The sequence below is a fragment of the Giraffa tippelskirchi genome, chromosome 2 (assembly GCF_054371585.1).
Source record: "Giraffa tippelskirchi isolate mGirTip1 chromosome 2, T2T-mGirTip1v1.2.pri, whole genome shotgun sequence".
NCBI lineage: Eukaryota > Metazoa > Chordata > Mammalia > Artiodactyla > Giraffidae > Giraffa > Giraffa tippelskirchi.
The window spans coordinates 226,149,280-226,176,741 of record NC_137276.1 but is presented as its reverse complement, the minus strand read 5'-3'; the positions used below and the strand labels follow the sequence as shown (position 1 = coordinate 226,176,741).

At 41.3% G+C, this 27,462-nt stretch overlaps 2 protein-coding genes across 36 annotated transcripts in view; both read left to right on the top strand.

Annotated features, from left to right (window-relative positions):
- The window catches only part of PAXBP1 (PAX3 and PAX7 binding protein 1), a 34,652-nt gene extending 29,902 nt beyond the window's left edge, over positions 1 to 4,750 (top strand). For all 4 annotated transcript variants that reach the window (XR_014073603.1, XM_081558710.1, XM_081558702.1 and 1 more), the window contains exons 17-18: positions 824 to 978; positions 2,736 to 4,750. Coding sequence is in view for 3 of the 4 variants with exons in the window: in XM_081558710.1 (XP_081414836.1) it covers positions 824 to 978; positions 2,736 to 2,853 (273 nt within the window). In the remaining variant the exon portion in view is untranslated. The remainder of the gene's footprint in view (positions 1 to 823; positions 979 to 2,735) is intronic.
- A 7,571-nt stretch (positions 4,751 to 12,321) lies between these two features.
- SYNJ1 (synaptojanin 1) overlaps positions 12,322 to 27,462 on the top strand; it is a 94,729-nt gene continuing 79,588 nt past the window's right edge. For 10 of the 32 annotated variants that reach the window (XM_081558505.1, XM_081558462.1, XM_081558484.1 and 7 more), the window contains exons 1-2: positions 12,322 to 12,408; positions 13,489 to 13,634. In XM_081558505.1, coding sequence (XP_081414631.1) covers positions 12,323 to 12,408; positions 13,489 to 13,634 — 232 coding nt within the window. In that variant the 5' untranslated portion in view covers position 12,322. Of the gene's footprint in view, positions 13,288 to 13,488; positions 13,635 to 27,462 lie in introns of all 32 variants that reach the window. The other 22 variants (XM_081558695.1, XM_081558631.1, XM_081558605.1 and 19 more) reach the window with 5 other exon arrangements.

Here is a 27,462-nt window from a genome sequence, read left to right as displayed (position 1 = left end):
TTCTCTCATGGTTATATCCACATTTTGCATCTTTGGCAAGAATTGTCTTAGACTCGATTAGTATGAGTTCCTTCAAGTTGACCTCTGTGACCTTGTTTCTAATTTGGGGGAGCATTTCCTTGTTTCCTGGCACAATGTTCCAGGCTCACCTTGTACTTGCCTGGCCCAGCTCAAATCAGTTGTTTCTCCAAGCATCCCCGGGTTCTTCGGTGGGGCGCCTTCTCTGCCCACTGGCTGCTTTCTCACAAGTGGGAACGGGCTTCCCCTTGCTTAGGTTTGGTTCCCCATGCCAAGTTGCCGCCATGCCGGGTTGACCCTGCTTAGGTGCCTGCCCTAGGCTGCCCCTGTGGCGTGATGCTCTCTTCACCCTGTTCTGGGCCTGCGTGGCTCCCACTGTCGGCACAGATGCCTGCTGACTGAACCATTCCGCGGGGGAGGGGCTGTAATTTGGTATTTATGCTATACATATTATTACATCAAAAACTTCTGACAGAAGGTCAGTTCAATTCATTTAGGGCTTGGAAGACTGGAAGGTGAGGCAGTTGGTTATCAATTTTATGTCCCCAATTTACTTAAATTTTGGAGAAATTATTTCTTTTGCTTTGGGTGTCTGTCGATGTTTAAAATTAGAGTATATCCAGGTATATTTGTATAGCTTACATAGAAAATCAGGCTTAAAAGAATATCCCTTCTAAGTAATTAGTTAATACATAGCTCAATAGCATATCTTCTAGTTAAATACATTATTCCTGTTGTCTAGACTGAGCTTTTAGACACTTTATTTATTTTTGTTTTAACTAGTCTACATCTTTCTTCTTCATAGGTAATTAATTGTTTCCCCAAACAGTGGTTCGTGAATCTGAAAGGAGAAAGAACTATTTCTCAGTTAGAAAACTTCTGTCGATACCTTGTACACTTAGCAGATACAATTTACAGAAACAGTATTGGGTGCTCTGATGTGGAAAAAAGAAATGCAAGGTAATTATTTGTAATTACTGAATGAAACAGTGATCTAGAGTCTTAGTTGTTGGGTCTAGTATTATTAAAATGTTTTTGGTAGAGACATGTTTATATTTTACTTTAAATTGTACATTGACTTCATATTGATAAACCTACCAAAAATGTGCATTGTATTTTTTCACTTTTGCAACTCGTACCTAATCTTTTTTCAGTATGTTACTTATTCATGAAGGTATTAAGGGAAGACTTACAGTAAGCACCAGCTGTAAGTGGAATGAATGAATGATTATTTTCTCTGTCTTCTCCTTTGAAAAATTGAGACTGTAGACTCTTAAAATGTCATGCATCTTGGTCTTTGGAGGTTCATTTTACAGATATAAACCCAAGAAAAAATAGCCACTGAAACCCCAAGTATATTGAAGGTTATATCCCAATTTGGGGGTGTTTGTGCTCTATGTTAAGTTTTTTTATAGCCATACCATGGGCTAAGTCATCACTCATGATTTATGGGAGCAGCTTACATGTATTTTTTTATCAAGGGTTTCAGAGAAGGAATGAATAAACCATTAACCTTTTTCAGTATGTTGTCTTGGAAGTCCAATAATTTGGGGATAGATCTCTAGCATAAAAGTAATAGTAATAACAACTACTAACACCATTTGGAAAAAATTTTTTGTTTGTTTTTTTGGCTACGCTGTGCAGCTTGCAGTGTCTTAGTTTCCTTTCATATATTCTTAATGTCAGAGTTTCATTTTCATTTTGATCACATCATCAGTTGTACCACCATAAGAAAATCTTTTTTCTTTTCCTTTTGTTCCCCTTCCATGAAAAAGAACCTTATTTTGAAAGAAAACTTGATTCCTTTTATGCTAAAAAAGGCAAAGCAGGTAGTAAATACTTTAGTCGTTAAAAAAAAAAATATTTGGCAGGTAATTACGATTTATATTTTTATTTCATCCTTAATATGTCATTTTGGTGTTGGTTGCAGTGTTTTGGGGAGTTTAAATATAAACAAACAGTATTCACTTTTCTACAGAAAAGAATTGAGCAGCTGTTTAAGCACGTGCTGTGTGCAGTGCACATAAAGTAGGCTGCGTGTGGGTCACAACATCTTACAAATTACACTCCTTCCCAGGAAGGTGCTTACTACAGTTCTGTAGGGAAGAGACAACTGAGAATGTCACACTGATTCAAACGAGTGTTAAATGTACTTCCTGGACCAGCTGCAGCAGCATCACCTGGGAGCTTTGTTAGAGATGCAGATTCTCAGGCCTCACCCCAGACCTGCTGAACAGAATTCCGAGGGAGGGGCCTGATGATCTGTGTTTCAGCACTCCTCTAGCTAATTCTGATGTATGCTAAAATTTGAGGATTGCTGAGAATGACTTGTAGCTGGGTGATAAAGGAAGCCAGATTATACTTTATTATTGGATTTTAGAGGAATGGAAGTTATATGCTGGATCTTGATGGATTGGTGATGAATACTCACAAATACAATTTGTGTTCCTGGTATATTTTAGAAGAGCTAGGACTCGGGTTTGGGAAGGAATGGGTGGCTGGGTTCTGAAGTAGTTAGGCAATAGATTGCTTTCTTTCCTTTTAGATATTAATAAAAATCATGGATCTGAATGAGATGTGGGGTGTTAATTTATTTTTTTTTAATGAGTCCTTTTTCTGGCTAGTCATCTAAACAGGAAAGTTTTTTTTTTTTAATATGGATAATTTTTTTCACATGCTGTAACTTGCTTATCTCTGTTTCCTTTTTTCTTTTTTAGAGAAAACATAAAACAGATAGTAAAACTCCTTGCAAGTGTTCGAGCTCTGGATCATGCTATGTCTGTTGCAAGTGACCACAATGTGAAAGAATTTAAGTCTTTGGTCGAAGGAAAATAGATCTATGAAACTAAAAAAAAGCCTATTTGCTCTAATACCATTCCCAGTGTAAAAATTTTGTATATATGTAAAGTTTCTTAAACTGTAAAATATTGACTCATTTTAATACAAAGAATGTTATTAATATTCAATACTGTGTCCTTAAATGCGATTTCTTCAGAATGAAAGGAATTCAGATTATTTCTAGGAAGTCTATGAATGGTTTCCTTACTGCCTGCCATACTTTGTTTACAGAAGTATTTTATATGGTCAGTTAAATTAACCCTCTCAGTTAATTGTTCTCTGTAAAGGATGTGTGCAGTGTATATTGTATAGTTATGCATATATATATTTATACCACCATGGAGTTACTTTCACACTGGAAATTTGCCGTGTTTTTCTACAGAGTAAGCCTTTTAACAACAGAGAAATTATTCAGTAGCAAATTGTCTTAGGGAAATTACTACACTGTTGCAACAAAAGGGCTGGCAAGTGACTTAAGTATTCATCACTTTCGGTTAGCAGTTGCTGTCACTGAAGCTGTGCTGCCTTAAAATTGAGAGTTGAGTGTGGACTTAGTCATTGGTGTATGGTGAACTTTTCTTCCTTGAGTTAGCATTACAGTCAACTGTTCGTTTGATGTGAGCTCTAAATAATATATGCAACATAGGTTTCTGAAGAGAACACAGACATTTCAGTTTTGGAAATAATAGACCCACAACCTAACTGCATGGTTTTGGGCTGACTGTCCTGTCTAATTCATGATTTTACTCCCTGACCAGCTTAAAAAAATACATGCATTTGTATTTTAGTAGTCAAGCATTATATTTAAAATCCCACATATGTGAGTTACATATGCAATAAAGAACACATTTTGCTGATTTGCCACACCCAGGCAGTTTAACGTCCATGGTCTTCTATAATATTTATGTGCTGTGCTTAGTCGCTCAGTCATGTCTGACTCTTTGAGACCCCATGGACTGTAGCCTACCAGGCTCCTCTGTCGTTGGGGGTTCTCTAGGCAAAAATACTGGAGTGAATTGCCATGGCCTTCTCCAGGGGATCTTCCCAACCCAGGGATGCAACCCAGGTCTCCCACATTGCAGCGGATTCTTTACCGACTGAATCACCAGGGAAGCCCTATAATATTTACACCATGTTGTAAATGTTCAGAGAACTTTTATGCTTTCTGATTCTGTGATTTTTGAAAGAGGAACTTTTTGGAAATTAAGTACTACTGTTTGATAATTATATATGTAATTAAGCTTTAGCCAAGCATTAAATTAATTTTTAAATAGAACCATTGTTGTATTTGGCTGGCGACTAATTTTAGTTAGAGCAGTTCAAATGACTAATATAGTGAGATCATTAGAATGTGTATCCTTGGTCAAATCAAATACTATTTAGAACAGTGTCATGCACTCTTGATTGCTCTTGTCAGTTTTATCTTTATTGTAGGAACACTGCTTATTCCTACAGATTCATTCTCGATGAATTTTATTACAACTCAGTGGCCTACTAAATAGAATTAAAATAGAAGGCTTATTCTCAACTTCAGTGTACTAAATTATATAAACATGTATATATATACACATATATGACATGCACATCATTTGTGCCTTAAATTTGTTTTTGGAAAACTATTGGACTGATTACTTTTCCTATATCTGCTTTTAAGGACTCAAAGTTAAACTCAGATTCTTCATCCTATAAAATCCATTCAGGCTCCTATACATTCAGGAGTGAGTTTGGTGTAAGGTGAATTTAGCATAGAACTGTGCGTTAAACAAGTAGTTCTCATATCTCAACCAGAAGTTTTTTATTCCTGAAATAGGTAAAGGACATTCTTTCGTAGGAAGAAAATTGTCAAATGTTTAAATTCAGAGGGTGACATTTTAATAAAGCTGAGGTTTTTGTCTTTTCAGTTTTTTCTTTTGGCGCAGTCTTCCAAAGTACTTGCAAAATAGATGAGGAGGCTTTTCAAAAAGGAAAGTTACTGAGACACTATAAACCACAGTCATAAAGACCGATAACTACTGTTGTGTACCAGATGATCTGGAGAGCCACATCGTTATTGATGTCATGGTGCAGACGCTTGCAGCTCTGCCAGAGGGCTTTCTCAGCCTGTGCTACAGGCTAGAGGGTCCACCACCTCATGTCCCTGGGAGCAACCCTCCACCAAAGAAAGGAGGGGGAGGGTAAATCCCCCAGTGTGTTAGTTCAGGTCCTCTAGGGAGCAGTCCCTGAGATGGCATTGGATATACAAGAGATTTGGGGGGTGGGAATGATGATGGGAGTGAAGGAGACGAAGCGGGAGGAGGCTGAGAGAGCTTTAGAGCCAAGAGATTGTGAGCAAGTGTGACCTCTGAGGGTGAGCGGGAAGGAATTAAGGAAAGTGTCAGACATCAGTGGAGTTCTAAGGAAGTTTCAGCAAGACTGACAGAGTCCTCAGTACAAACTCATGGTCCTGAGGAGTTTTGTGTTTCCAGGAGCTGGCCTGCCTTTGTATCCCCACCAGCTCAGTAATAGAAGACATTTCTTGAGCATGGCCACTCTTTGGAGATCTAAAGAAGCACAGTTTCACGCTGACCACACCAGCTTCCTAGTTTCAGGAAAACAGGTATGTTCCACGTCATCTCCCACAAGGCTGCAGTTGACTTCAACCAGAGTTGTCTGCAGTGATAACCTCATGACCCAGAACTGGCCCAGAATTTTCAGGAATCTTAAAGCAAGTGACTTCCTCATGAGAATATACTAAAATACAGAGTTCCCTGATTGTTTTAAAGACAGGTTTGTGGGGTATGATTTATTATAAATGTTTTACCTTCTATAAACATGTATAGTTCAGTGCGTTTGGACAAATGCCTAATTTTGTTTTAAATGAGAATTTCCCTTGAAATTATGACATCCTCCTAAAAATAGCCACGTTTTAGAGCTTCAAGATACAATATGAAAATGTCAGTTGCTACATTGTAGTGCTTTTTTATGGTTACAATGACTCTTCTCATTTCTAACACTGTAATATCCATGTAGTAAAGGGAGTGTTGCCATTCCTTGATTACGACAAAGAACACTTCGTTGTTTCAAGTAAATGAAAATAAGAACTGTCTATGGGTGTTGGGTTCATAGCTTCTAAGAGAGACTGCAGATTGCTCAGCAAAGGCAGACAGGCTAAAAATTGTTATATGGGATCAGTATTGGTATGCAATGTTGACCGGTCATTGGCCTGCTTCTGGACCTCTGAGCCCCAGTTATTTGTACTGGCTTCCTTCCAGCCCCGTCAACCCTAACTCTCGCAGAGGTTCAGAGGTTAGAATCATCCAGTACAAGGAGAATGCCTAGCACAGCGTTTCTCAGAATGTATACTGTGGTCCACCAGTTCAGGGGCTCTTACTTTAAACAATCTTTAGGAAAATGAGACTGAAATATAAGATATGACATCATAAAACTCCTAGAAGAGAAAGTAGGCAAAACATACTCTACCACAATTCATACCAGTGATTTCTTAGGTCAGTCTCCCAAGGTAATAGAAATAAAAGCAAAAAGAAATAACTGGGATCTAATTGAATTTACAAGTTTTTATACAGCAAAGGAAACCATAAAAGTAAAAGACACCTACAAACTGGGATATTTGCAAATGATGTGACTGACAAGGGCTTAATTTCCAAAATATGTAAACAACCTAATGAAAAAATGGGCAGAAGGCCTAAGTAGACATTCCTCCAAAGAAGACACAGATGGCCAACAGGCACATGAATAGATGCTTAATGTCACTATTAGAGAAATGCAAATAAAAACTACAGTGAGGTACCGACTCACACTGGTCAGAATGGCCATCATTTTAAAAATCTACACATAATATGCTGGAGAAGGTGAGGAGGAAAGGGAACCTTTCTACACAGTTGGTGGGAATCCAAATTGGTGCAGCGCTATGGAGAACAGTATGGAGTTTGCTTAGAAAATTAAAATAGAGTTGCCATTTGATCCAGCAATCCTATTCCTGGGCATATAGAGACAAAACTGAAATTCAAAAAGATATGCACCCCAATATTCATAGCAGTGAAGTAAGTCAGAAAGTCCCTTGGACTGCAAGGAGATCAAACTAGTCAATTCTAAAGGGAATCAACCCTGAATATTCATTGGAAGGACTGAAGTCGAAGCTGAAACTCCAATACTTTGGCCATCTGATGTGAAGAGCTGACTCGGTGGAAAAGACCCTGATGCTGGGAAAGATTGAAGGCAAATGGAGAAGAGGGCAACAGAGGATGAGATGGTTGGATGGCATTACTGACTCCGTGGACATAAGTGAGCAAATTCTAGGAGATAGTGAAGGACAGGGAAGCCTGGTGGGCTGTAGTTTATAGAGTCAGACATGACTTAGTGACTGAACAACAAAGTTGAAAAGAGAAAGACAAATACCATATGATATCACTTATATGTGGAATCTGAAATATGGCACAAATGAACTTAGCTATGAAACAGAAACAGACTCACAGAGAACAGACTTGTGGTCCCATGGTTTGGTGGGTTTGGGTTGAGAGTTTAGGATTAGCAGTTGTAAAAACCCATTCTTTAGAATGGATAAAGAACAAGGTCCTGCTATAAATATTGGCTTCCCAGGTGGCACTAGTGGTAAAGACCCTGCCTGCCAATGCAGGAGACTTAGATGGGGATTCAATCCCTGGGTCAGGAAGATCCCCTGCAGTAGGGCATGGCAACCCACTCCAGTATTCTTGCCTGGAGAATCCATCCCATGGACTAGCTCAGCCTGGTGAGCTACATATAGTCCATGGGGTTGCAAAGAGTTGGACACGACTGAAGCAACATACAGAATGGATAAAGAACAAGGTCCTACTATATAGCGCAGGAAACTATTAATGTATTTAATATGCTATGAAAAACCATAATGGAAAAAATATGAAAAAAATGTACATAGAACTGAATCACTTTGCTGTACTGCAGAAATTAACACAACATTGTAAATCAACTTAATAAAGTAAATTTTAAAAAGATATTTAGGAAAATGTACCTTATACCCCATGCTCGATAATTCTGAATACATGATAAAGGATAAAAGGTTCGACAAATCCTGTAGAAACCATTTTAAGCTACTTCACAAAAGCACTTTGACCATGAAAGCTTACCTTCTGCATGTACCTTTAGAAGTTGAAACCCCACGGTGCCTGCTGTGTAGGGCCCGAGAGCCAGACTGAACAACGAACATCCTACCGCTCTGATCTTGGGAGGCCACGTCCTGTTACGGCTCTGGTCCTTTGATTTCCACAAGAATCCTTGTATATCATTAACACAAACCACTAAGCTCCCTTGACTGGGTCTCTTTTATCCAAATGAAAACAAGGGTCACATACAAGTTGCCTGTTTTGTCACATACAAGTTCCCTGTATGTTCCAGTTGCAATTTCCTTAACTCTGGTATGTGTGAACAGTTTTTCAGTCTTGGATGTTTTTGATTTTATTCTCAATGATTCTGCTCTCAAACATAGATTTTCAACTGACAAAATTTCTGTTTTTCCAATTTAAAATCTTATCCTTAACTGATTACTATGAACTTATTCAAAGCAAATAGCTAACTAACGCTATTTGTAACTTACCATTGTGTTGCTCTTCAAGACCATTGTTTTCTCTTTAACAAGGAGTCATCCATGCCTTTATAACAGATCTTTGCAGATCTTGATACGAAGATCTGTATCTGTCTCTGTAACCTGAAAAGAAGCTATTAAAGATAACAGAATCAGTCTGTTAACATTCCTCAAATTTGCCAAATGCTTTCTAGCATTTTTGATAAGGAAATCCAGGAAAAGTAGGCTACTACTAATATACATGGTGAATATGTCAAAATTCATAGCCTTGTAACATATGGTATATTTTTTATGTTATTGGGATAATCAATCATTTCTAAAGAAACAGCAAATGTATGTATCAACCTGATACAGGGAATTGTCCATAGGAGAATAATTTTGTCAAAACCCAACATTAAAAAATCATGTCTTTTTTTTGGCATGTGGGATCTTAGTTCCCTGACCAGGGATGGTATCCGTGCCCACTGCACTGGAAATGCAGATTCTTAACGACTGGACCACCAGGGAAATCCCTAAAAATCATAGTGTTTGCCTTCAATTCATCGAAGCTATGGGAGCTGTTATCTTAAACATCTATATCGGGTTGTTTTACTGATCTCAGTTTCTCTCCTGATAGAAAGTTATGTTGTCTTATATTAGTTGTCTGTGGCTGCTGTAACAAATTACCACAAGCTGTGTAGTTTAAAACAGCAGAAATTCATTTCCTCACAGTTCTGGAGTCCAGAGGTTTGAAATGAAGATATTTGCAGAACCATGCTCCCTTCTAAAACTCTAAGGAAGAATCCTTCCTGCCTTCTGGTGGCCGCTGACATCCCTTGGCTAGTGGCCACATTGCTGCAGTCTCTACCTCTGTCTCCATACTGTCTCTGTGTCTGTATGTGTGTGCATGTATGTGTATAAAATCTCTGCTGTCTTATAAGGATATTTGTGATTGCATTTAGGGAATACCCAGATAATCCAAAATAACTTCAAAATCCTTCACACAATCATATCTACAGAGACTTGTTTTCCCCATAAATTAATATTCACATGTCCTAGGGGTTGCTGCTGCTGCCGCTAAGTCACTTCAGTCGTGTCCGACTCTGTGTGACCCCATAGACGGCAGCCCACCAGGCTCCGCCGTCCCTGGGATTTTCCAGGCAAGAGTACTGGAGTGGGGTGCCAGTTCCTTCTCCAGTGCGTGAAAGGGAAAAGTGAAAGTGAAGTCGCTCAGTCGTGTCCGACTCTTAGCGACCCCATGGACTGCAGCCTACCAGGCTCCTCCGTCCCTGGGATTTTCCAGGCAAGAGTACTGGAGTGGGGTGCCATTGCCTTCTCCGGTCCTAGGGGTTAGGATGTGGATATCTTTAGGAGGTGGTATTTTTCATCCAACCACAGGCGTCACTGCTCATTTTCAAGGGTCAAGATAGTGTCAGCCCAACTCCACAGGCCCTTAGGACCTCACTGAGAAGTTTGTGTATGCCATTTAACCTGTATTTTAAAGTCAGCCCATTCCAAACTCTTCAAATTTGGTGACAATTTGGCCAGCTATTTTCAAGTGTTGTAATAAAGAAGTACAAATAGGAAAGAGAGACAAGATAAACAAGGAGTAACAGTTTTTAAAAGTCACTAATAAAATGGTGCTTATGTTTTTAAAGAATCTGCCTGCAATGTAGAAGACCCAGGTTCGATCCCTGGGTTGGGACGATCCCCTGGAGAAGGGAATGGCTAACCACTCCAGTATTCTTGCCTGGAGAATTCTATGGACAGACCATGGAGTTGCAAAGAGTTGGACACGACTGAGCAACTAACAAGCATGTTTTTAAACCCTGAGCATGTGCTTATTTCATGACTACAATGATCAGTTTTGAAAGGGACAACTCTCGAACAAGAGTCCAGTCTAATTTGAAGAAAGCAGCAGCAATTCAGACCCGGAACCAAGAAATGTTGACCTAAATTTCCTTAGCTGAAATCCAAAGGAAGCAGGACCAGGCAGATGATCGAAAAGAGCCTAGCACTGAAATGGAGTGGGCAAGTTTGGTTTGTGGTCCCAATCCCATTTCACAGTGAGTAATTTTTTTGTTTGTTCTTTTAATTTTTTAAATCATCAGACTGAGTAATCTTTAACAAGTTAATTTTCTGGGTCTCAGCTGTCATAAAAAAAGAACTTGCCAGCATCATACTCAATAACATCAACACATCTCCTGAAGCCATAACCTTCCATGAGTTTTCCTGGTGCCTATCTAGCTGCTATTCCTTTGGGGCTATACAAGTAATGTACCTAGAAAGGCAAAAAAAGCAAAAAGTCCATTCTCACTGACTCCCATTTCATTTTTCTCTGTCCAGTGCAAACTCCAATTGAAATGGATTCTTCTGGTTACTTCCCTGGTGGTCCAGTGGTTAAAACTGGACATTCAGTTCACTCCCTGATCTCAGGGAACTAAGATCCTGCATGCCACAGGGTGCGGATTCTTCTGGAGAGGGGGAAAAAAAAGCAACCATGGACCAGTAGAGTGTCTTAATGAGTTTAGTTCTGAGGCTGCTGTAAGCACCACAAAGAGCAAAAACAGTTTTTCTAAGGAGTGAAAAGTGAAGTCGCTCAGTGGTGTCCGACTCTTTGCGACCCCGTGGACTGTAGCCCACCAGGCTCCTCCGTCCATGGGATTTCCCAGGCAAGAATACTGGAGTGGGTTGCCATTTCCTTTTCCAGGGCATCTTCCCGACCCAGGGATGGAACCCGGGTCTCCAGCATTGCAGGCAGCACTAAAGCAAAGAAACCCACCCCCAGTCCTCAGAACTAAACCCAAGTGTCTTTGCATATTTCCTTCTATAAAAGAAGTGGTTTCTTTGCTTATGAATTATAGCTACTTTGGTATCCTGAAACCCGGGTGGTTTCAGCTTCTCTAAAATAGATGAAAAAATGTTAAGTCACATGACAGGGCCTGGAGGGGAAAATGATCTTGTGCAATACACTAAATTTATATTCTGCTTTTGCTGTTAATAAAAGCAAGAAGGGGAAGAGGCAAAGAAAGAGGAAAGCACGAGGAAATGATTTCCTGAGGTGCAGGGTTCTTTTGAGTTTTTTTCAATTCCTTCTGACACTGTGGGTTTTTACTTCATTCTCAAGTTTAGGTCTATTAAGTGGAAATGGACTGAGAAGTCCATGGGACAAACTGATACTATCCAGGAACCATGCTTTGTTGAAAAATAAGGATAGGGTGAAACGATAAGATGCCCTGAGCTGTGAAATTACACGGTTGGCGAGAGCTATTCGCCATCCGGTGACGACCCAGAGCTACTGCCTGGGCCTCAGTACGGCCGTGTGGAAGTCTCGAGATCCTGGCTTGTGATTTCAGACAGCAAAGAACTCTTTTACGGTGCTCCTGAGAGCTCCAAAACACACCACAAGAAAACAGCAGCGAACAGAGCTGTTCCAAAGCCGGCATCAGTTCTTCCTGCTACCTACCCGGACTTCGTGAGACACCATGGACAGCTCTTCAGGCGCTGCCTGCTTGGCCGGCGCGCTGACTGTCCCCAGGCCTAACCCCGAGCCCGTTAGGCCGGTGCGGGTGGCGGGGGGTGGTCCTGACACCCTTCGGGGCAAGCCCCCAAAGTTTTTCCTGAGTCCCTCCCCGGCACCCTAGGGGAGGGTCGGTAAGCTCTGAGGAGACCACGCGAGGGGGGCGGGGGGAGGCCACATCCTCGCTCTCCCGGCATCCTCAGCGGTGGGACCTGCAGCCGCCGCCTGGGGAAACACGCCGCCCGAAGCGACGGTCGCTGCTCGCGGAGGCGGCGGGCAGCTCACGGCTAAGCGACCCGCGGGGGCAATCAGGGAGTGGGGCGGGACCTCCCACGATGCCCCGCCCCTTCCCCGCCAAGGGGGTGGACCTTCCGCCCCTCGGCCGCGGCGCAATGCGGAAGAGATGGACGCGCCGGGACGGAAGTGACGGTTGCGGCGGCGGCTGCCGCGGAAGGAGGAGGAGGAGCCGGAGGAAGAGGTGAGACAGCTGGCCTGTGGGGGGGCGGGGAGCGGCCGCGGCCAGACCCACCGGCTGCGGGGCGCGTGAGCCGGCGCTTCCTGGAGCAGTCTCCGCCTCCGCAGCCCGGGCGGCAGGGGTGAGCGGCCACCGTCCGGCAGCCCGGGTACGGGGAGGGCGGGCGGGGTGGATGGGAGACCGCCGGTTTTATGCGGGGCGCCGCGCCAGACGGAGGGGGGGCTGAGGTGACAGCGGCTGTCAGCGCGCCTGCCCGCGGGAAAGGCAGCGAGTCTGTCTGGGCGCCGGGTCGTCTCTTCTGGCGTATAAGGGAGGGATGGGGCTGCTCCGGCGCTTGCGTCCCCCCTGAGAAGGAGCCGCTTTCCGGGCTGTCGAAGGCCCGAGACCCCCCGAGGAGCCCCGGTCCAGTCCCGAGTTGTGACTCTTCTCCCCACCCCGGGTGGCCATTCATATTTACCGGCCCCCGGACCCGTCAGCCGGCGGTGCCCCGGGCTTGGGCTTGTCCTCCTTCTCCTCCCCTTCAGCGCCGCTCCCCGCCCTGGGAGCTCCTGTGGTGTCGGATAATCCTTTCCCTTCTCTCACCCCTAAAGAGCTTTGAATCAGCCCTGTTCACCTTCCTTCCCACCTTCGTCTCCTCCTCCGCGACCCCCCAGCCCAGGGGCTCAGCTTGAAGTTTCCGAATCGTTTTCCCTTTCAAAAGGCAGTGACAAATCCCGAAGCGGGAAGCTGATAAACCACTCCCGAGCGAAAATAGGCTCATTTTTTTTTTTCCTTTTTGGTAAACAGAAAGGGGAAACTCATCTTAACCAAACCGTTCTTGGAACTTGGAGTGATAAGAGAACCCTGTCTCGCCTTGCTGTGAGACCGCTTTCTTGCTTTTCGGTAAAAAATTAAGTGACGACTTATCTTTTGGAATAAACCATTCTGTCCCCGAGCTCTCTCCGCACCCCCTCCGTTTTTTTTTCCACCCCCGCCCCCCCTCCCAGTCAAAACCTGGCAGGGAGGGACTTCGGGATGGCTTGCAGTCCTTGCTGCAGGAGGAAACATTAGCTTCATTTGCTTTGCTTTGCTTGGTTTTCACAGGGCTGCCTCCGAAGAAAGGAGAATGGCGTTCAGCAAAGGATTTCGGATCTATCATAAATTGGATCCCCCACCTTTCAGCCTCATAGTGGAAACCAGGCATAAGGAAGAATGTCTCATGTTCGAGTCTGGAGCTGTAGCGGTGCTCTGTAAGTCATCTCTCTCAACCCAGCTGATCAGGATCTGTTTGCGTGCAATAATTCAGATTCAGCCTTTTTTCTTTTTTTTTAAAAGAAGATTCTGATAACCCCCTCATTGTATTTCACCTCACAAGTCATGCTTTTATTTCCTTTTAACCAGACCTTACTGTTTTTCAAAGTTTTCTTTGCCTGCTGCAGGTTTCTGATGAGGGTGGGGAGAGATGCCAGTTTGGGTACAAATTTTTGCTTTCTTGGGTTCTGCTGCTGCTTCTAAAAGTAAATCTTTCTTATCAAAAAAATACAGTTGCTGCAATGTATAGCATTTCATGTAAACCTGTAAAACAGCTTGCTTGACATTTTTGTGGAATGAACAGAATTTCTTATAGCTCAGGTATAGTCATGGACTATAAGAATATTTGTTTAATATTTTTGGAATATCTTATGATGATGCTCTTATATTTTCATTAAGAAAATTTTAAACAACCTTTAAAATTTCATGTAAGGTAGGTGCTTGATTTCATATTGGTTAAGAAATTATTTTGATAGTTTATTTTAAAGAAAAGGACTACTGCAGCACAGGAAAAATAGTAGATTAGTAAGGTTTGGGTTATTTTGTGGGCAGATGGATGAGATTAAAAATAAGAATATTAATTTGAATATTACATTTCTTAATATAAGATTTTGACAGGTGACTTCAGTTTGGGATTATTTCAAATGTGATTATTGTTAGAGGCTTTCTTGTGATAACTACTTGTTCTATATTATGTTTTTGTTATGTAGAATCAGTTTGGGTATTGGTCATATTTTTAAAAGTTAAAAATAACATTTGAAAGGCATTCTTACAACTATAAACCCATGAGTATTAAAGTTTCTCTAGATTTGGTAGGGAAAGGCTGAAGACCCTAATATCTACATACAGAATATTAACATGCAGAATATTATGATCAGTTAAACCTGATCTTAATACTCAAAAATAGTAAAATTTTACCCTGATTGTGGAAATAGATAGTGACATAATGGAAAATCTTAAGCAAAGAACAATGTATAAGAAATGCGTATTTTTTGGTAAATGCAGTAACATGGTTTGAGTGAACAGGAAGAAGTTATGTTTTCTAAGAAACAGTTAGTAGCATGTGTTATAATCAGTCAGGACTTAGTTCGTTTACATTGTTATTTATATTTAAATCAACCAAACTGTCGCTTGCTACAATATTAATTTGCAAAGCAAGTTTCTTTGTACTACAAATCTCATACTGATGAATTCTATCTAGATCAAAGACTGTCTATGGGAAAAAGATTTTTGTCTTAGCACGTGAAACACTTCAGCTGCTTGTGTTTTGGTGGTTTCCTAATTTGTCTAAATTCTAAATGTTTCTTTAATGGTGATTGTTAGTAATACTAGGAAGTCAAATTTCTGGCTACAAAGTATTTATTACCTATAGATCGGGAAGCCTAAGGATAATCTTAATTCCAAACCTCCAGCAGTCCTCTTTTATGCCAAATAATGATTAAAAAAAAAAAAATAACTCCAAGCCATCCATTTTGGCATTGCTGCCACTGTGCTCAGTTGTGAATGACTCTTTGTGACCCCTTGGACTAGGGCCCCCCAGGCTCTTCTGTCCTTGTAATTCTCCAGGCAAAAATACTGGAGTGGGTTGCCATTTCCTACTCCAGGAGATCTTCCCCACCCAGGAATCAAACCTGCATCTCTTGTGTCTCCTGCATTGGCAGGCTTATTCTTTACCACTGCGTCATCCAGGAAGCCCATTTTTGATGTTAGCGTTCATGTTAAGAAAAAGAATATTAAAAACATTGTCTTTACTACTTATTAACTCTCTTTATTTTCATTAGCTTTAGACTGTATAAGTAATTGTTTTCAGGAGAAGAAAACTTTGAATGTTGCTTCTCACTATAGAGCTCGCATAAATGGATATTTAATCTTCTGGGTATGTCATTAGCTTTTCTATTGTAAAATTTAATATTTAAAATATTAATGTTTAAGAGCTAACAGACCTTTTTATAAATCATTTGACTTGCAAAATTAATTTGACATTCTAGTGTGAATGCTACCAAGATGTGTACTGTGCTGTAGAATGTTCATTTTTAAAAGCTTCACTTTTTTTTTGGATACAAAAAAAAATGTACTCAGGGAATTGTGCTGGGAAAATACTGAGATGTTCTGTTTATCTTCGTCTATCTCAGCCCCTTGAATTTCAGTGCATCTTGCATGCTAATCTACCAGAAGAATCTTCTAAAATCATTTTTGATATTTAACCAAAGTGTTACCCCATTTTTCAGTAAGAGTAAGTTCAAACTCCTCAGCCTGTCAATTGAGGCCTTCCGTCATTTGGCGCCACCCCATGATTCGCTGTTGACCTCCTTTAAGGGAGACTGGTGTTACCTTAGCACTTTCCCAAAGTATTGTTCTTTTTCCAACCCTCATCATCCCTTCTTCCTCCAAGACTGCTGGAATGCTTTTTTCTATCTTTCCAGTCAAAGCCAGTCAGTTCCAGCTTCAAGAGTCTTCTTCCTTCCAGAAGAATCTGCCCCACCCACTCCCTCCTCCTTATTCTTGTCTCTTCCTTCTCTGAATTTTGTGGACCTTAGTTTTTATCACAAGGTGAATGCTTTTTTTGTGCTGCCTTCATTGTTCTCTGTATGCTTGTATGCAGTGGTGGAAGTGATCCTGGCAGGACTCAACCTTCTGGTACCCAGAGTTTGTGACTTCTACAGGCTCCAGTTGTCCAGCTCTAAAGTTTAAACAGTTAGACATCTTAGGCCATACATATCATTAAAGATTGGCAATCACTTTTCTTGTCATAGGCCAGAAGTGCCATGAGATACCCACCATAAAATGTCATCTTTCCAATTACTGGCATATGTTAAAAAATAGAGTGCAAGTGAAAATCATCTCAGTTCCTAGATCCTCTTAGGGCCTGGGTATCCACTAATCAGTCCAGTCCTGTCTTAATGTTGATAAAGGTGTTAAATCAGTCCTGATACTATGACTTAATCAGTCAGTGAACCAGTGTCTTTCAGCTCTGGATGCGCATTATAATTTACAAATAGTGATGCCTGGGCTCCAGCCCCCCAGAGGTTCTGATATAATTAGATTGCAAGGACTGTTTCTGAGCATGGTTTATGTAGGCTTTCCTATGATAGATTATGGCATAACTTTTCTGGCTTGCAGATTTTATCCAAAAATAACCATGTTTCCAGAATTTTAATGTTGTTGTTGTCTACTGTGGGGTCAGTATGGCAACCCACTCCAGTATTCTTGCCTGGAAAATCCCATGGACAGAGGAGTCCATAGGGTCGCAAAGAGTTGGACATGACTGAGCACACACAAGTACGTGGCATCAGTAATGAATTTTCTTAAAACTCTCAGCCTGAACCAAGTGCCAATGTTCCCGGAGCATTTTCAGTCTATGGGAGCATCACAGAACGGGAAACTGTGTTGAAGTTTCTGTGTCTCATGCTGCAGTCCTTGAGGGAAAGGCCCAGATCTCATTATAATGTTTATATCCCTAGTGTTTAGTTCAGTGTCTTACCTGTATTGCAGAATAAATGATTATTAAATAAGTGGCATGGGGGAAGACTTACCTAAACTAAATTATAGTATTCTATGTTGAAAGTGTGGTACGTTTTCATATAAAATTTATTTTGTATCTTTTAAAGAACTGCTGGTTGACCAAATTGCTGATATAAAACACATATATTAACATGTTATTTGGATCTGTTACTGAAAAATTCTGTTGGAAGTTTCAACTATTAACATTAACTATTAACCACATCATTAAGGTTTTTCTGAAATGCTAGTTAAAATCTGTGCGATGAATGTTGTTTATAACTTTAAGTACGATTAACAGTTTGTTTTAAAATTACTCTTCTTTAGGTAGAAAAAAATTTTGTTATTTCTTTTCATTGCATGTATTTAACAACCTTCTGAAACATTCTTAGATAATGGTTAATATGCTTTTTAGTAGCATGCTCATTTTTAGTGTTACTCATTTTTGAAAATTACTAGTTCAGAAAAATGTTCAATTGAACTGAAAATTTGGTGTCTGTGGAGCAGTGACCCAGGGTAGCAACTGTGACTAGTATACTGTGCTGAAACAGCATAAGCAGCAAGCGTGATGGTCAACAAGTTATAACACTACATATTTCTTCTTGGAACTAGTCTAGTAAGAGATAAAAGAAGACATCTATCAGTTTTGTGTCGAGTTCAGTTTTTCTCATCTTTATACAGTTAGACACATGAAAAGACCATCACAAGGGAAGGACAAGTAGCCAGTCAGACAGATAGATGCATAAAATGCACAGGCTATCTCATTGTTTTTCAGCCCATCTCATGTTTCTGTAAAGGGAAATAATTTGCTTTATAATTGTATCCTAAATAGAAGATGGAGTAAAGAGAAGGTCAGCCCAGGGGAAATGGAGGATGATGCCCAAAATAGAATTTATGAATCACCTGTTTAAAAGATGGTGATGTAAATTGTTGATGTAAATTCCTAACTCTTAAAAGGAGAGCCTCTGTTCTTTGTGGTATCACATGCTGGTGTGGTAGGAAGGATTAATTGCTTTTATCTACCTAGTGGCAAGATTATTTTCAGGCCTTAACTCTGGACCTAGTTTTACCCCAGGCTGTTTGTCTAAGTTTCTTGTCTACCTCATTTATTTTTTTCTCTCTCTTTTGTCTTATAGAAACATGAGCCATAAAACTTTAGGACAGTATTCTCGAGATCTCTGTCACAGAACGTGAAGTGAAACTGCACACTGTGAAGGAATCATAATTGCCATTTACTGAAAGTTACTCTGCTAGTCCAACATTAAGCCAGAGGTGCCTAAACTCTCTTGTCTCACGGCACCTTGGGGTCTCATTAAGTTTTTAACAGCACCCTTAAGTCACCGTTATGTTCATTAAGTAGTTAGGTCCAAATAATAAACATTTATGTCCCAACAACTTTAGTAGCTATTTGGAAAACATGATGCTAAGAAATTGAAAATAATTTACTTTGTTCATAAATAACCACAATTATTAAAGTTTGGGGGTGCCTGCTGAGCACTGAACAGCTTTTCAAACCTTGGCACCAGGTTGAACTGAACAGCACCACCCTCATTGCCTGTTCTACGTTGACTTTGGAGGGAAAGTGTTTTGTTTTGTTTTGTTTTTTTAATCAGAGAAACCACTGAAAACCCAGCTGCCCAAAGATATGATGTCATAGTACTGCAATCAAATGTTAAAAACTCTAAACTACCCAAGTCTAATAGTTTGGGCAGTGCTCAGCACGTAGTGAGTATCTCCATGTTTCCTTCGATTTAAAATGTCCTTCATCTCTCCTGGGAATTTGCTGAAGTGTCCTGGACCTTCTCAGCATACAGTTTAGACTGTGGCACTAGACTTGCTTTATTTCATTAAATTCTGTGGGTTGTACTTTTATCCCCATTTCGAAAAAGTGGAAACTGAGGCTTGGAGAGATAAAAGAACTGCTCCAATGACATAGTCTTAGCATTTGCTTTTTCACTGTAATTATTATTTGGGCTGCTGTTAGGGTGGTGGTTATTGTTGGGGGGGGGGAATGAATAGCAAAAAGACAAGAATGCCTGTAGAATTTTAAAGTTGAGTGAAATGGGCAGCATTTTCTAACCACGGAAGGGTTAAAATTGCCGTGTTTTGCCTACAAACTATTAATATATAAGAGGGAAACATGTTTTGATTTAGCATTAGGTCATTAAAAACCAAGTTTCTTTGCCAGGCCAAGGTAAATGTCAGGTTTTAGAATTTTGGATGACAAGTGTAGTGGGTGGTGATGACAAGCAGTATGCATAGTTTTTTCTTTTTTTTTAATTGCCACATGCTACCAGTCACCATGATTGCCCTTTAGATAAGTTACAGTGTTTTATCTTTTTTTAAGAAAAAACTTCAAGCTGAAAGAAGAAGTGACTTTTTTATAGTTGACTTTTGCTGCACAGAAAAATGAATTTTAGACTTGTTAGATATGACTTTATGTTAGGGTTGCAAAATTTCACTTTATTTTTGTAAATGATTTTTGGAATGTTCATATTTAATAAAAAATGAAGTAAATAGCAACTTTTAAATATCAATGATTAAAAAAAGAAAATCACCCTTACTCCTCCATCCTGGGCAGCAGGATTGTTCAGTCACTCAGTTGTGTCCGATTCTTTGTGACCCCATGTACTGCAGCACACCAGCCTTCCCTGTCCTTCACCCGGACAAACTCCAGGACAAACTCCTGGAGTTTGCTCAAACTCATGTCCATCAAGTCAGTGATGCCATCCGACCGTTTCGTCCCTTCTCTTCCTGCCTTCAGTCTTTCCCAGCATCAGAGTCTTTTCCAGTGAGTCAGTTCTTTGCATCAGGTGGCCAAAGTATTGGACCTTCAGCTTTAGCATCAGTTCTTTCAATGAACATTCAAGACTGATTTCCTTTACTATTGACTGGTTTGGTCTCCTTGCTGTCCAAGGGACTCTCAAGAGTCTTCTCCAACACCACAGTTCAAAAGCATCAGTTCTTTGGTGCTCAGCCTTCTTTATGGTCCTACTCTCACATCCATACATGACTACTAGAAAAACCATAGCCTTGACTAGATGGACCTTTTTTGGCAAAGTAATGTCTCTGCTTTTTAATGTGCTGCCTAGGTTGGTCATAGCTTTTCTTCTAAGGAGCAGGCGTCTTAATTTCATGGCTGCAGTCACCATCAGCAGTGATTTTGGAGACCAAGAAAATAGAGTCTGTCACTATTTTCATTGTTTCCCCATATATTTGCCATGAAGTGATGGGACCGGATGCCATGATCTTAGTTTTGTAAATGTTGAGTTTTAAGCCAGCTTTTTCACTATCCTCTTTTACCTTCATCAAGAATCTCTTTAGTTCCTCTTCACTTTCTCCCATAAGGGTGGTATCATCTGCATATCTGAGGTTATTGATATTTCTCCCTGCAATCTGGATTCCAGCTTGTGCTTCATTCAGCCTGGCATTTCGCATGATATACTCTGCATAGAAGTTAAATAAGCAGGGTGACAATATACAACCTTGATGTACTCCTTTCCCAACTTGGAACCAGTCTGTTGTTCCATGTCCAGTTCTAACTGTTTCTTCTTGTCCTGCATACAGATTTCTCAAGAGGCAGATGAGGTGGTCTGGTATTCCCATCTCTTTCAGAATTTTCCACAGTTTATTGTGATCCACACAGTCAAAGGCTTTGGCATAGCCAGTGAAGCAGAAGTAGATGTTTTTCTGGAACTCTCTTGCCTTTCCTATGGTCCAGTTGATGTTGGCAGTTTGATCTCGGGTTCCTCTGCCTTTTCTAAATCCAGCTTGCACATCTGGAAGTTGTCAGTTCACATACTGATGAAGCCTAGGTTACCCTATTATTATAACATAGGGCTCGTAGTAGTTCCTGGGCTTCCCAGGTGGCTCAGCAGTAAAGAACCCGCTTCCCAGTGCAGGAGACGCAGGTTTGATTGCTGGGTCAGGAAGATCTCTCAGAGAAGGAAATGACAGCCCACTCCAGTATTCTTGCACGGAAAATCCCATGGGCTGAGGAGCCTGGAGGGCTACAGTCCGTGGGTTTGCAAAGAATCAGATACCACTGGGCAACTAAACAACAACAGTAAGTCCTAAGTGCTTTCTCTTTTTGCCACTTAAGTTTGTTAGAAGAAAATTAAGGGTGAAGGCAAAATTTCTCTCTCACTGAATAGTAAAACCTAATTATGTGATCTTTTAAAAGAATATTTATTTATTCATTTATTTGACTGCACCAGGTCTTAGTTACAGCATGTGGAGTCTAGTTTCCCCACCAGGGATTGATCCTGGGTCCCCTGCAGTGGGAGCTCAGTTTTAGCCACTGGACCACCAGAGAAGTCCTATCTCTCAGATTTTCTAAATTGTCCTTAAAATATAGGTTAATGGTGTAACAGGATCTGGATTTGTTCTCCCACTTTAAATAGCAACAACAAAACAAACAAAAAATGTGAAACAGTTGTCAGCCGTTGAACCATGGACAGCACAAGGCACTGATCCCTGAGAGAAGGGAAACAAGTGAGGTGAGCCTTGTTTGTGGGTCGCTGCCTTGAGAGTTTCCAAGCTACAGCAGCATCAGGAGGAACCCAGACAAAGCCTGGCAGTCTCCCCGAGTTGAGGAGACAGAGTAGGGACTTTGGGGAAACTGGGGCATCTAGAGTTCTCAGGACTGAGTACCAGCATAAGGATATCTGCACAGAGCTCCTGAGGCATGGTGGGTTCCACGTGATCCCTCAGCTGAGTTCTGTTTGATGCCAGTGTGAGAGGAAGCTACCAAGACAGGGAAAGAACCACCCAAAAGGAGCCAGCAGAAAAATTCCTGGAGCTCACACAGGTCTGGGAATAGGTCATGGTCCAAACAGCCAGAATAGAGAAAGCTCTTTGGGTTGAGCACCCCGAGAGGGGTATATATTGCTTCATTAGTGGGGCCAAGTAGCTCTCGACCACATGCTGCTCTGGTCCTGCCCAGCAGGCTTCAAAGCAACACCCAAAGGGATCAAACTGTTTCCAAATAATTTCCAAATAGATCAGCTGTATCCCAGAACACAGTTTAGCACGGTTCACAGGAGCACAAAATGTATATACATATATCCAGCATTCAACCCTGTAAATTTCACAATGTCTGGCATTCGATTAAAAATTACCATGCATGCAAAGAAGCAAGAAAATATGCCACATAACGAGAAAAGTCAATCCGTAGAAACAGATGCTCAAATTAATAAGAACATTAAAACAGCTATTATAAATGTACTCCATATGTTCAGGAACACAGGAAAGAATGAGCATGTTAAGGAGAGGTATAAAAAATGTGAAAGCCAAATCAGACTTCCAGAAATGAAAACAGCAATGTCTGAAATGAAAAAAATACACTGATAGGGATTAATAGATTAGACTCTGCAGAATAAATAAGTGACAGATTTGAAGATGCAATAATAGACAACTCAAAAGGAAACATGGGAAAAAAGACTTAAATAGATAAACAGAACATCAGAGGGCTGTGGGACAATCTCAAGTGGCCCGATATATACACGTGGGCTTCCCTGATGGCTCAGCGGTTAAGAACCTGCCTGCCAATGCAGGAGACACAAGAGGTGCAGGTTTGATCCCTGGGTTGGGAACATCCCCTGGAGGAGGGCATGGCAACCCACTTGAGTGTTCTTGCCTGGAGAATCACATGGACAGAGGAGCATGGCAAGCTACAGTCCCTGGGGTCACAAAGAATCGGATATGACTGACGTGACTGAGCATGCACGCATGTATACATAGTTGGAATCCTAGAAGGGAGGGGTGGAGCTGGGAAATACTTGAAGAAACAGTGGCTGATAATTTTCTAGAGTTGATGAAAACTGTAAATCCACAGATCCTAGAGGTTAAATGAACCATGAGCAGAAGAAACATGAAGAGAAAGAACTACGCATGGTCAAATTGCTTAAAACCAGTGACAAAAATCCTAAAAATAATCCAAGAAAGAAAAAAGACATATGTGTAGAAGAATGAAGATACAAATCATGATAGACGTTTCTTTAGAAGCAATTCAACCTGGGACTTCCCTGGTGGTCCAGTGGTTAAGACTCCACACTTCCAGTGCAGGGGATGTGGATTTGTTCCCTGGATGAGCAGCTAAGATCTCTCATGCGGTGCAGCGTGACTCAAAAAAAGAAAAAAGAAACAGTCCAACCCAGAGGAGAAAGAGCTAGATCTTTAATGTACTGAAATGGAAAAAACAAAACAATAATGAAAAAAACAAAACAAAACCCAAAACCTGTCCACCTAGAATTCTGTACTCCATCACAAAGAAATGTGATGTAAAGACTTTTTAGATGTTCCAAAGCCAAAACAAAATGAGCTAATTATATGAATAGCAATTTAGATTAGTATTGCTTTTCCTTATATCTAGTGCCAGTATTTTCAGAAATTCTGAGGTTATAAAGACTGAGTCAGTTTTGTTACTTGTGTATATGTGTGTGTGTGTGTTATTTGCTTAGTCATGTCCGATTCTTTGTGACCCCATGTACTGTAGCCCTCCAGGCTCCTCTGTCTGTGGAATTTTCCAGGCAAGAATACTAGAGTGGGTTGCCATTTCCTTCAAAGGAGTATCTTCCTGACCCAGGGATCAAACCCAGGTCTCCTGAATTGCAGGCAGATTATTTACCGTCTGAGCCCCCAGGGAAGCCCAGTTTGTTACTTAGTTATGTTTAAACTCTAAACTTGAAAGATGCAGAAAGAGTGGAATGGATTTGTGCAGTTGGGGTTAGCCTTGTAAGTAGAGTGCCAGGAGGTTTGTCTTTAAAAATTGTGTATCATGTTTTAATGGTGACAGAGTTGCTTGAGTTTTTTAATAGTTGTTAAGAAGAATTTGTGTTTTATCTTTTTCCACTAAAATAGGTTTTGCTTGTTTGCTTATAGTGTAAGCCATTGTTATCCTTCTGTAATGTTATACAGTATGAGCAGTGCATTCATGTTGGCATACATTTCGTAGCCACTGAACTAATTGAATTACTGTGAGTGCATGTGGAGAGATGCGTTAACTCTCCCTCGTCAGCTGGACACTATTTAATTACTCCCACATTTCAGGCTGAAAGAATGTATGTGCCCTTTACACTCCTAGATGATTCTGAAATAACTTAAGTCAGTTAAAAGTAAAAAGAGGGACTTCCCTGGTGGTCCAGTGGTTAAGAATTTGTCTGCCAGTGCAGGGGATGAGGGTTTGATTCCTGGTCGGGGAACTAAAATCCCACATGCAGTAGGGCAGCTAAACCTGTGCACCGAAACTGGAGAACCAGCACACTCTAGGGCCCGTGCACCATAACAAGAGAGCCTGGCGTGCTGCCATCCGTGGGGTCCCAGAGAGTCAGACACGACTGAGCCACCCAACTGAACTGAAGGCCATAGGATGGGTTTCCCAGGTGGCTCAGCGGTAAAGAATCCGCCTGCCAAGCAGGAGACGCGGGTTCGATCCCTAGGTCTGGAAGATCCCCTGGAGAAGGAAATGGCAACCCATTTCAGTATTTTTGCTTGCAATATCCTGTGGACAGAGGAGAATGGTGGGCTACAGTCCATGGGGTCACCAAAGAGTTGTGGACACAACTTAGTGACTAAACAACAGCAACAGACCATAGGATTACTGTAGTCTGTTGACTACCTTACTGAAATGTAGATAAACAAAGTCTTTTAATATCCTGTGGGTCATATTCTAAGTATAGGCAGGATGAATCATATTATTAAGTAAATTCCTAGCTGCTGGTACGTTAGTGCTCGTTAGTGGTCTGTCTTGGTCAACACTAGGGAAATGACATTGGAGAATGGGGTAAAAATGTAGTTATCAGATGTGTAGGTGTTACAGCACTGTGTGGGATTGATACAGAGCTGGGTAGAATAATTACTGATTGTGGATGGCACAGTTGAGGTCCAACTTTTTTAGACTGAGAAAATGGGTTAGAACCTAAAAAATGAAAAAATGCACCTCTCCCTTGTTTAATTTTTGTGTCCATTCCTGAACCACGTGATCTGTCTGTAGGGCGAGCAGGGCTGCTTGGGTTGGACAGATGATCGACAACAGAAAACAGAACTTTCTGTAGTTGTCTGAGTTCCCATAAAGCCCCCACCAGCAGGGTGCTACATAGTAAGGAAGGGTTGATGCAGGCACTGGGTTGATGGCCTGCATTCCTTCAAACCTGCTCTTCCTTCAGTCTTCTTTACTTGGGGAGTTGCCCTCCATCCATCTGGCTTTTTAAACAAGAACTTAAGAATCATCCTCTACCCCTCCTTCACTCTCGTTTTACACATTCACTCCATTACCAAATCCAATCAACTCAACCTCCTAATATCATTGAGAATCCATGCAGTTTACCATTTCAGCCAGTTTTGCACCAGTAATGCCACTGCATTCTCTTTCATGGACCATTATAATTGCCTCCTTAACTGATCTCCCTGCTTCCACTCTCCCCACTCAGCTCTTCAGTGTTTTTAAATATGCAATTTACTTTTTTAATTTTTTAAAAGTTTGTTTATTTTGGCTGCACTGGGTCTTTGTTGCTGCGCCCAGGTTTCCTCTAGTTATAGCAAGCAGGGCCTATTTTGTTGCGGAGCACGGGCTCTAGGCGTGCAGGCCCAGTAGTCTTGGTGCATGGGTTTAGTTGCCCCATGGCACTTGGAATCTTCCTAGCAAAGGGAACTCTTGACCCCTGCATTGGCAGGTGGATTCTTAACCACTGGACCACCAGGGAAGTCCTAAATACACAATTTAGATCTTATCATTCACCTGCTTAATACCCTTCAGTGGTTGGCCACTGAACTTAAAATCCAGAGTCTTTAAAACGACCTGCAATGAAATGGAGTCCCTGCCTCCCTCGTCACTCTTATACTGTACTGTCTCTTGGTTTCTGTGTTCCAGCCACATTGGCCCTTTTTTAAGTTCTGAATGTCTCAAATTCTTTCTGGTCTCAGGGTCTTCATATATGCTGTTGCATTTGCTCAAGATTTTATTTTTAAAAATAAACTTGTTCACACATGTGGAAAAGTACATAAACCATAAAAGTTCGACTTGATGACTTATTACAGAGTGAACATATTCATGTTACCACTACTAGGTTGAGAACCAGAACGTTGTTGCTGGCTCTCCTTTCCAATTATTATCTCCATCATGATATGTATAGATCATAACTGCATGATTTCTTGCATCATAGATTAGTTCTGTCTGGTTTCCAACTTAACATAAATGAAATCATTCAGTAAGTATTCTCTTGCACCCAGCTTCTTTCAGTTCAGTTCAGTTCAGTCGCTCAGTTGTGTCCAACTCTTTGGGACCCCATGAAGTGCAACAGGCCAGGCCTCCCTGTCCATCACCAACTCCCAGAGTTTACCCATACTCATGTCCAGAGTTTACCCATACTCATGTCCATCGAGTCGGTGATGCCATCCAGCCATCTCATCCTCTGTCATCCCCTTCTCCTCCTGCCCCCAATCCTTCCCAGTGTCAGGGTCTTTTCCAATGAGTCAACTCTTCGCATGAAGTGGCCAGAGTATTGGAGTTTCAGCTTCAACATCAGTCCTTCCAGTGAACACTCAGGACTGATCTCCCTTAGGATGGACTGGTTGGCTCTCCTTGCAGTCCAAGGGACTCTCAAGAGTCTTCTCCAACACCACAGTTCAAAAGCATCAATTCTTCGGCGCTCAGCTTTCTTCACCGTCCAACTCTCACATCCATACATGACTACTGGAAAAACCATAGCCTTGACTAGAAGGACCCTTGTTGGCAAAGTAATGTCTCTGCATTTTAATATGCTATCTAGGTTGGTCATAACTTTCCTTCCAAGGAGTAAGCGTCTTTTAATTTCATGGCTACAATCACCATCTGCAGTGATTTTGGAGCCCAAAAATATAAAGTCTGACAGTGTTTCCACATCTATTTCCCATGAAGTGATGGGACCGGATGCCATGATCTTAGTTTTCTGAACGTTGAGCTTTAAGCCAACTTTTTCACTCTCCTCTCTCACTTTCATCAAGAGGCTTTTTAGTTCTTTTTTGCTTTCTGCCATAAGGGTGGTGTCATCTGCATATCTGAGGTTATTGATATTTCTCCCGGCAATCTTGATTCCAGCTTGTGTTTCTTCCAGCCCAGCATTTCTCATGATGTACTCTGCTGAAAAAGCAAGAGAGTTCCAGAAAAACATCTATTTCTGCTTTATTGACTATGCCGAAGCCTTTGACTATGTGGATCACAATAAACTGTGGAAAATTCTGAAAGAGATGGGGATACCAGACCATCTGACCTGTCTCTTGAGAAACCTGTAT